The 10,572-nt window shown below is 42.8% G+C and overlaps 1 protein-coding gene across 1 annotated transcript; it reads right to left on the reverse strand.

The window, feature by feature from the left end:
• Window positions 1-699: 699 nt before the first annotated feature.
• On the reverse strand, window positions 700-10,152 carry LOC146592886 (high affinity choline transporter 1-like). Its single transcript, XM_085310228.1, has 8 exons — window positions 9,975-10,152; window positions 8,912-9,025; window positions 6,989-7,144; window positions 6,048-6,196; window positions 5,409-5,552; window positions 4,333-4,486; window positions 2,163-2,380; window positions 700-1,221 (listed from the first exon to the last, which is right to left on the reverse strand). Exons 1-8 carry the CDS (start codon window positions 10,150-10,152, stop codon window positions 700-702), a joined length of 1,635 nt encoding a protein of 544 aa, XP_085166354.1.
• Window positions 10,153-10,572: the final 420 nt, after the last annotated feature.

Below are 10,572 nucleotides of genomic sequence, written 5' to 3' on the forward strand. Positions count from 1 at the left end.
GGGGATGTCCTTTCCTCAGCCACGTGGCAGCTGGCCGTGTGGCCTGAGTCCACAGCTGGGGAGAGGCACATTCAAAAGTTTTCAGGGTGTCAAGAAGAGCTTTATAAAGTATACAAAGAATGGTGTAGAGTTGATATTACTACAGGACTTCTATGGTGATTGTGTTACATTCAGTAATCTGTATTTTTATTGGGCTGATGCACTCCCCATGGATGTCTATGGTAAAACTCTACCTATTGCAATGGGAACAGGTAACAGGTTTGCTCTCCTTCTTCTTCTTCTTCTTCTTCTTCTTCTTCTTCTTCTTCTTCTTCTTCTTCTTCTTCTTTTTAATTAAGTATGCACAATCTATTAACTTGTCTCCTTTGTAGTGAGAATGGTATGGGATTTGAGAATGTCATAAATGCTGGAACGTGATTTGTAGACTTGCCTTCTGGTGAGATGGCAGGAACTCTGAAGCAAACATAGGCTGGGCGCTAGGTACCCCCGGTCATCATTACAAGATCATGCTCTATCACCACCCGCCTTTAATCACTGCAGACTTTGAGCTCACTCATTCTCCTTGCATAAATAGAGTGCATCTTTATTACTCTACAAGGGCATTATTCATTACTGGAGAAAGCAAAGGGAACAGCAGTGCTGTTTGTGCCAAACCCTAATTGCAGAACACACTGTGTTCTTTCAAATGAGGTCCCTCATTTAATCATGATGCTCTTCTAGTGCAATCATTTGCAAACCCATCTGTTTCTCCATCTGCTGCAGGGGAATGAGAGTGCTGGTTTCCTTGATGATGTTGCAAACATCCCATCTGCGAGGAAGGAGGTTTCTCTTAAACAGAAATGCAGCCAGGTACGAAACAGCAATGATTGTCCCCAGAGTGAGAAGCATGGTGAATGTTTTAAAGGGGAACAGCTGAATGTAGGTCCCATTCACGAGAGAGCAGGCTGGGTACCGGATAACAGGGGGGATTTTTAGGGCAGGCTCCCCTGCTAGCAGCCTCAGGAGGAGCCCAACCAAGAAGCCCRTAGCCGAGCCGTAGGTGTTGGTGTTGGGAATGAACAGGGCACAGCACAGCTGAGGGAAGAGCACTGCATACACCAGCTCCCCGCTGAGGAACCAGAGGTCATAGACAGAATAGGAGTAAAAAGCCAGGCCAGCAGCTCCAGTCCCAAAAACCAGCATGGAGACCCTCATGGTCCATAAAACTTCTCTCTCAGAAGCCTGTAAAATAGGACATTGCAAAGTTACAGACACTGGGAACTTCATTAAATGATATTGGTATTGTTATGAGACATTAGCTTGTCCTAGGTACTTGGGATGATTTCAACTGACAATATCAAGCATCGTTCCCTGCCACCACAGCACTGCTTCTGGGGGGAAACAACAGCATTTGGGGTGCTACTGGCACTCAGCAGGAGTAGGTAGAGCTTTGATGGTAGATTTCGACCGCTTCCAGTGAGCTGTGGMGGGGAGCTGGCTGGGTATTGCTTTCATGGAGACAAGTCCCAGTATCTCTGCTCTGAGACATGGCAGCTGCTGGCTCTCAGCTCCTCAGGGGTTTCACACTCCTAAGAGCTTCTGCCTGGCCCAGAGCCAGAAGAATCCCCTCCTTCAAAGAAGCCTGTTCTGTTCCATGGGAGCACAGTAGGTGTCTGGGGCAGAGGTTTACACAGTYCTGGAAAGAAAGATCTGCATCCCACTCTAGGCTACACCTATGGGAACCAGCACTGCTTTGCATAGTCCCACTCCAGGCTTGTTTCTGCCAAGCTCTTGCTTCATCCAGGTGGTGCTCACCTCCAGCAGCTGCTGAAGGCAGGCACCCATTTTGTCCCACTCCAGATATGGCCCTGGCTGTATAAATCGGAGTAGTGCTTTGTAATTCTAAGGCTCCTGAGTTTATGCTATTCCCTGTAATACCCTGGTCCAGGTTTTATACCCTCTTGTAATCATCTTATAATGAGCAAGACTCACTGTTGTGGGTATTTATATCCCTACTCAGGATATGAATACCATTAATCTATGTTTTAAGTTATGGATCCAGAGCTCAGTTCAGCAGCTGAAGGACACATCTAATCATTGACAGTGCAGTCTGGCTTTGAACCTATCCTGACACTAAAACCTCTGTCCTGATGCAAAAGCTTTTGAATATTGTAACCAAGTACCTTTTTTCTCAGGATTTTTCTGTAGATATTGTGAGCAAACATGGAGCTGGCAGAGAGAAGTGCTGARTCTGCAGAAGACATTGCAGCAGCAGCGATGGCTCCCAAACCAGCAATGGAGACGTATGCTGGGCAGAGATAATGTAAAACAAATGGCAGTATCATGGCTGATTCTCCTCTGTCTAGTGGACTTGGAAGACCATAGCTTGTCTGGTTCCAGTCTTTAAAAGAGAACAGACAAAAGTCACAATAAATCTTTGATTAAAGTTTCTACTGTCTTTGAACCCGCTTTTCCACAGCTWTCAGCCACAGCAAGGCTAAGGACTGAGGGCTGCTCAGTATGTTAGGATTTAAATTAATTTCTCAGTTTTTCTTGCAATTGCTGCAGGCTGTGAAGTAAGKGAACAAAATAGCGGGAGACTGCAGATCCAGGCAGGGAACACCTACATTGATTATCATCTCTTTATGCAATGATGAAGGCCACAGCAATCCAGTACTAGGTGCAAGCAGAGTCTTTTGATCCCATGGATAGTAGGTTCAAAGCATGATGAGGCAATTCATGAAGTCAGAGGAAAAAAGGACTGCAAGGTACTTAGAGAAGCTGTTTACTCCATCCCTGCCCTAAAGCAAGGTCAGTGCTGCTCTGCAACTCCTGGCATTGTTCATAGTTTTTAAGAACTTCTCTGATGAAGATTTGACATCATCCCCAAATAGTAGGCATTCCCCTGTCTGTCTTTATTCTACTAGAAAGTACTTTTTAATAATTACCCTAAATGTTTCTTGCTGGAGTGTAAGCCACTGCCATATTCATTGCAGGCATGGAGGGGAAAATCCCGCCTAAACTCAGATTTGCCCACTCTAATCCACTAAGTCCCAGACAACTGTCCAATCTGCCTTCTTCCCAGAACGATCTTCTCTTACAGGTAGCTGAAATATTTAGGAACATCTCTGCTTAGCCTGAGAGTTTCTCTGGTGACTACATTTCATTAGCCAGGTATGCTTAAGACGTGGCTGACCTGGGAAAACAGACTGTCTGAATTCCAGGCTCATTCATCTCTGCCCAGTTCTGTCAGAAGGGTAGAAAGTGTGTAACCCACAGCCAAGCAGCCAGGGTCCCTGCCTGCAGAGCTGTGCCCTTCATCTGAGCCTCTTCAGGGTGGAAGATGCTGAGAGCCAGAGGTGCTGCCTCTTCAGTGCTTTGACTGCTCCAGGGCTAGCTCACGCTGACAGCWGGGCAAGCTGGATGCTAAGTAGTTAAAAAAACCTAATATGCCTTATTGGGTCCCTGTGTTCTCATGGGAAAAGCAGGGCCCTAACATGAGCAAGATCAGCTTCCTCTCTGGACACACACAATGGAYATAAAAGAGATGAATGTCAGTTGGSTGGAATGGACTGAGCTCTGGAGGTCTTCAGGACCTTCACTTCTCTTACCTGGCCTTTGCACCTCAAATGAGATGATTCCCCATAGCACACTGCAACCTGCACTAGATCCGCATTTTTTCCTTTCCCCCAGTAGTATCTATGGGAATAGCTGTGCTCTGTAGGTTTCCAGGAATGGGACACTTTAAGATCAACCCAATTTCTGAACTTTACTTGCTGAGAGAAGGGAGTTTTGCTCTGCTGTTCCTAATGAATTCATTATCATAAAGCCAGATCACCTGGTGATCTGGCTTCTCTTTAACCCCTGCTCACAGCCAATACAAGACTAAACTGCTGTGCTTYGAGCTTTCAGGACTGAACTTATTGATTCCTTCAAGAGTTTTTTTCTCCTGAACTTTATTAACAATCAGTAGTTACATGGCTGATGCAGAAAACAGTACCAGAATAACATTTCTGGGGGAAAAGAATTTTACAATGTTTTAAAAATCTTTCCAGAGTGTGAGTATCATACCACACACAGTTGAGGACAGATTCTGCCTTCATCTTTCCGCATCAGAAGGTCCATGAAAGCCATTTCACCATAATGAAATGGTCACTAGATAGCTGTGTGTTGAACTGCAGAGGGCTTTTCATTTGGTAGCCAAATCTTCTACTCAGGGCTTTTTGGTATGCTTTGCTCCTGTAAATCTGGACTATGTCATTGGAAGACTAAATCAAGATTTCTCTGGGTCCCATTTTAATCATCTTTGGCAAAAACAAATTCATTATCCAGAGASAAATTATTTAGTTTTACCTGTTGATGCTGCAGCTGCCCCAATGAGCACAGAGGGGATGGCCATGAGGAAGCACCCCAGTCCAGAGAGAYAGGAAATGAGCCTTGCCTGTCTCAGCAAGGCAACGGAGAGGACTCTTTGGAAGTAAGTTTGCCATGGGATGCTCCCAAGTACCTGAAATATTCAAATGTCAACAGTGTTCCCTGCACGACACTTGACCGCTGCAGTTGTCCATTCACCCTGAATGGATGATAATCYTTCCTGTTGTAAAACCCTCACTTCAAGTGCACCAAGTCTGCTCAACTTTAGCCACTCAGRCTGATATTTCCTTTGACTGAGAGTGTTCTTTTCTTTACTTTAATTGTGGTGTGCGTGAAAATGTGATCAAAACATGTTAATGCTTTGAAAGACAGAGGCATCTGAAAAATAGGTTATGTGACATAGTGAAAGAGGAGTAGACAAAGGGAAAGAGAAGGGAATTTTGTCAGATATGTGACTTTGTAAAGATCTGCTCAGGCCTGGCTAGAGTATAGCCTAAAAAAACCAAACCAAACCAAACCAAACAAACAAAAAAAGCCATTTTCTCTTGTTCAACACATGAATTTCATCAGATAAAATTTAAAGATTCTGTACTGATCAAACAAGCTCAAGCTTCTGTGTATCTTTATTGCCAAYCTAGTGAGAGAAAGCAGCCTGTGCTAGCTCTTGTTTATACTGGTAGTTCGAAAGTTGAGTTGTGCAGCAGAGCTAACGGCACCAAACATGCAGTCCTGTTTTTTTAATAGAGAGAATTATATATTCTAATGCTAAGAAGCGCTATTTCTTCGCATGGGTGCTGGGTGTAAGGAGAAAGCTGCAGGATATAGTGTCCCTACCTCTTCTGTCCAACCCAGAGCTGAGCCCTTGATATCCCCAACCCATTCAACGTGTAGCAGAGTGGCTCAGAAAAGTGGCTGAGTTTAAACTTCATCCTGCCTCTGCCAACAGTGCAGAGTGGTGGGCTCCTGCCTGGAAGAACCCAAATAAACCCAGRCTTTCCAAATAAAAAGACCTTCAGTTTCTTTTCCCAACTACCTGTCCAAAAAATATTTCCTACCAGATAGAGGAAATCATCCAGCCATCTTCCAAGATACTGTTTTTCTATTTTCCCAATCCAAGGGGCTTGGTAGGATTTATGAGTTGCAGTGTGGTAAATACTTTCTGTCGCAGAGTTCGTCAGGGCGAAGGGGATACAGATCCACTAGGATAGAAATGGAAATAGTCAACCAGTTCCCCAAGGTCCTTGTTCTTTTAGATACAAACACTAARACATATGTAGAAGACAAAGTTATGTAAGATTAATCTCAGACTAAGAGTTCTCCTTTACCCTCCTTCTTTACWCTAAATCTACATTTTTCTGATCCATAGCATCATCCAGAGTATGAGTCTGTAATTCAGATCAGTTGATGCCTTCAGTAGTGAGATCTCTTTCCTTTCCAGACAAGATTGTTCCAGATAGATTCTGYAGACTTTACTTGTGGGCGGCTACATTCACCCAGCAAGGCCAGTAGTTTGYGTAAGTGCTGTCTAACATACACAAGGACTGAAAGACCTCTCTAAAGATCTTCTCCTGCACTGTGGGGCAGTAGTCAATATTGATGGAGTTATTTTTGGTCCCACATATGTTGAAAAGAAGAGTAGGATTTTGTCCCTTATCTTAGTTAGGAAACTAGTAACAGAAATACACAGGACTTGCCAGACTGAGCATAATGAAAGCCAACTGGATGGCATCCGTGTAAGCAACAGAGTAGAGGCCTCCCAGTAGAGTGTAGAATATGACAGTGCCTGCTGAGAGGATGATAGCCAAAGAGCTTCCAATATCCAAGATGACCCTTATTGTTGCTCCTGCAGACARGGAAAGCAGCCAACTATTTTAACACAGATTTCATACAGGAAGTTGTGCAATGATGAATAAATAGGGATATAGTACTCACGGCAATAGAATAGTCCTCCTYCTGTTTCCTCACAGTTCTTCTCTTTCTGCCCATGCTTCCTTTGCTGTTTTGGTTCACTCTAGAGTCTCACATATCCCCTTTCCTTGCTCTGGCAAGACCCTTCTCACCCAAACTCCCAGGCACAGCACTGCCTTCACCATCTCTTCTTCTAAGCCTGCTCAGCACTCTGCTTCCTTAACCCTTGTCAATGCACACCATTCCTGTCACTATCTCTTGACAGCAGGATCAAGTCCTGCAGAGCCAGTTTCCCTCCGCAGCTCTACCTCAGTGTTGGCACACCTTGCTGGCTGAGGAGCATGTGGTCTAGCAGAGAGCAGGCAGAGTTAGGACTTYTGTTCCTTGTCTGCTTCTGCTACCATCTTTCTGCATGGCCCTAGTGAGGTCACTTTGCCTCTTTGCATCTTCTCTGCCACTGGTAAGATCAAAATTATTTTGCCATGATTCTCTACTATAATATAATGAATATATACAACTGTCAAAGTTGAGCCATTCCAATCAATTTCATTTTAAACCTAAAGAACATATTTTTCAGAAGTTAGAAATGGTTATGTTCCCCTCACAGAAGGAGACATGAAGTACAGCTTTCCACAGCTTAATCCAATACAGTTCCTAGATCTGTATTATACTATGCTTATTGTGCCACATAATCTTCGACAAGTATAACAGTGAAGTAAGTATTTACCTAGGGAAGCCAGGATCGCTGCAAACCAGAACACCTCTCCTAGCAGTGGTGGAATGAAAAGTAAGCTTCCCATCACATTCCCGTATATTTCTTGGAGCGGGTCCATCACTGTCACATAATTCCTGGATCTCATTGGATTTATGAAGAAGAAACCACCTATCAGAAATGATAACATTTTGATAGAACTCTAGGTGTGTTTTCTCCAAGAAAAATGTCAGAATTCTATTGCATTTGGGTTTATATCAAACTAATTCAGTGAGTGTGGAATTCAGGCAGAGAGCAAGACATGTAAATGCATTTTTCTACATGTGAACTGCAAGTCTGAACTTTCGTAAAAGGAATGGACCCTAGAAAATGATACAGCTGGCCAGACACCAGGGACTTGATTCCCTAGCCTAAATATGGAGATTTCATCCACCTGCGAGGTTCTGGGTTATCAGGGACATCTGCTTGTGACTGGGAGTTATGACCCAGAACTTTTGGGAGATCTACATCTTTTTGGATTGGCTGCTGGAGGCAAAAAGGATGCCRTAACACATCCCAAATGGTAGAAGATACCTGTGCTTAGGCAACTGAGTTTTGTTCCTAAATGTCTGCTTAAGACTAAGGTGAACTCCAGGTAYGTTGGTTGTATTCAGTACAGCTCCATTGACTGTAGCAAGAACTCAGAGATGCAGCTCACAAGGCACTYGCATACAGGCTCCTCTTCCTCTCCAACAATCTACTAACCTGAGTGCTGAAATGCTTCCTTAGGCATATGTCAGTAGGCAGAGAGAGACGTGTTAGAGACTCGTATTTGGTGAAAAAGAACCAAATATTTTGTTCTTGACCGTTTGATGCACCACATATTCATTTTCCATTTACCTTTTCAGTTTGGTGGCTTCATTGTCTCTTCCCAGAATGAATTACATGGTCTTAATCCGCACACTGAGCTGAGTCTCACCCACCTTCCTCTATATATTAGACCTCAGTTACAGAGCAGCCTCATTAAAATCAAAGAATGCGTATTGTGCCTAACCCTAAAGCCAACAGGACTGCTTGTTTGGGCACTACTGACCTGAGTAAAGATTGCAGGATCAGACCTGCGTTCCCCAATTTCATTAGTTAAAATTASTCACCTAGAAAACGCTGGCAGTATATTCCCAAGCCTGATTCATATTCACGTCAGTTGRACTCTTTTCTCTGACTTTAGAGTAAAGGTTATTGCTGTTTTAAAAATTCTTGTGCAAGGTCTGCAGTCTCCTTACTTTAATAATCACGTCTCCTTAGASAGCTACAGCAAAATCCAGTGTGGACTGGAAGAAACTTTGATCTTTGCAGTCTTGCTTTATGCAGAAGGGAGATATGCAAGACAGCTCAACCTCAGCATGAGTCCAATAATCCTTGGAGTCAGAAACAGGTACAGGACACTGCAAACCTAGCTGGCAGACAGGGGTGTAGGTCTCTATTTCAACCCAACAATGATTGCCTACTAAGTCGGACTGAGCTGGATCCGCTACAAATTAGTCTTGTGATAAGACCAGTCAGAAGAGTGTTTTTTAGTGGAGATGGATCAAGATGATATTCTTTCATTGCACAAAAATTTCAAAGAAAAAATTAAAATGATACTGTATTGTGTGAATAATGGACTCTAGTGAAAAAGTGATGTCCACATAACCATGTGTTTCTAATGCTCACAGATGAGATTTTTGATCTGTAAATTGCTCCAAGCAGGCAAAGCMGTGCACCTGTTTCAAGTCACCCTGGTTTCAAATGTTTCAACTTAGAAGACAGGATTGTAAATGTCTATTCTGAATCTACTGGAGACTGAAGAAATGAAATTACCTTTAAAATATATTCAACACTCTGTTACACATTGTAATACACCCAGACAAATTTTCAAGAGAGACTTATGATGTCCTGATTACTATGTTAATTATTTACCAATAACAAGGGACAAGGCAAATCCTACAGGTGCCTGGACCCACAACAGTCCTTTGGAAGGCAAGTAGACAATTTCAGCTGTACCATTGATATATGCTCCTCCAACCCAGGTGGCTGCGAACATAAAAGACGTAAAGGTAAGAGTTATGACACGTATTCTCAGCTAGTCTTATAGAACTCTTTGAGAGCTGGTAAACATTTTGCTCATACAAATATTTCATCACATGCCTGTTTTTTTTTTTCATAAATCTTCTCTCAAATTTAAGGTTAGATTCAAGAATGAATATCTCGGTGTGCATAGAAATGCTCATTAGTGTTTAGGCATTTAGAAGGAATTTAAAAATGCCCATTCTTCGTTTCGTTTTTCTTGGCGGCAGACACTTGCTAGAGCAGGCAGATTTTGTTATTCTGCCATGACTGATAGACCATCATCCCCGAGGATCCCTTACACAGGCTAAGACAACAGACCTTGGCAGAGGGGGAATGCAAGTAGGCATTGCAGTCAGCATAACAAACCTAAGGATGGGCTTAACCAAATGTATTAGCTAGACAAATACAACTTGGGGCAGCCTTTGCCAAAAAAGAAGCAGGGGAGCAAATTCCAGATGATGTCACGCAGCCAGAGGAGAAGAGGACAGAGGAGGGCAGCCAGCCCTGGGGAAACGTTCTCACTTTATCATTCCCACCARGTGAGAGGCCAGTGCTCACCATGGGGAGCAATTCGTTCCATATAGGACTGGATTTTTCCAGGAGTAAGGTCCTTCTATTACACTGGATAACACAAACTGATCCAGGATTAAGACCACACTCCTCCTTAATGAAAAGCACCGCATTCTTCAGGCCATACTCTTTAATTTAAAAGAATCTACATAAACACCAGGTTCTGCACAATGTAAAGAGGTCATGAGGTTTATGAAACCATACTCCTTTAAAGCCAYGCTCAGGTTAAATCTGTCCTGGCATTAAAGGAGGTAACTTGCTTTGAAAGGGGGGGGGAGACCCCCAACCTCATGAAATATATATTTTTTAAGAAGAATAAAAACATTCCTTTAAGAAAACTTACCAGTTGCAGTTAACAATCCAATGACAGCATTTATATTCCTCCCTCCAACTATGGCCATTTCAGTGGGGTTTCTGTTCTTCTGATCTTTTTTGCTTTTCCAAGAAGCCCAAATTCCAGTAGCTAAAGTTAATGTATAAAACACACTCAAAGATACTACACCTGGTATGTTGAGAGCCATCTTCTGTTGTTTAATTCAGACCATGGAGATGAACAATGRATTTATGACTATATTCCGTGGTAAAGTTTACAATTAGAAAAAAATAGAAAAAYCAGAAAAAAATACTGCTTTCTTGTTAAAAAAAATCCACTAAGTATTAATTTACTGTTCTTTGAGAGAAATGATGCAGTCGGAAACAGAGCTGTAATCCCAGAAGTCAGAGAACTGGATGTAGAGACTACTGGTCGTACTTCAGTTTCTACAATTCTTAGTGAAATATCCAGTCCTACTTTAACGGACAACAGAGAATAAGAGGGTAGAAATAAGCACTGATAAGAGTAAATGAACGCTGATCAAACGGGTCATACTAGCTTGGCTTAAATGAAGGGAAATGTTATATTTGGTCTGGTAGGGAATGGTATGTAAATAATCTGTATCCAT

Source organism: Rhea americana, unplaced genomic scaffold (assembly GCF_003343005.1).
Source record: "Rhea americana isolate MKP2758 unplaced genomic scaffold, rheAme1 scaffold_314, whole genome shotgun sequence".
In the NCBI taxonomy this organism is placed as follows: Eukaryota; Metazoa; Chordata; class Aves; order Rheiformes; family Rheidae; genus Rhea; species Rhea americana.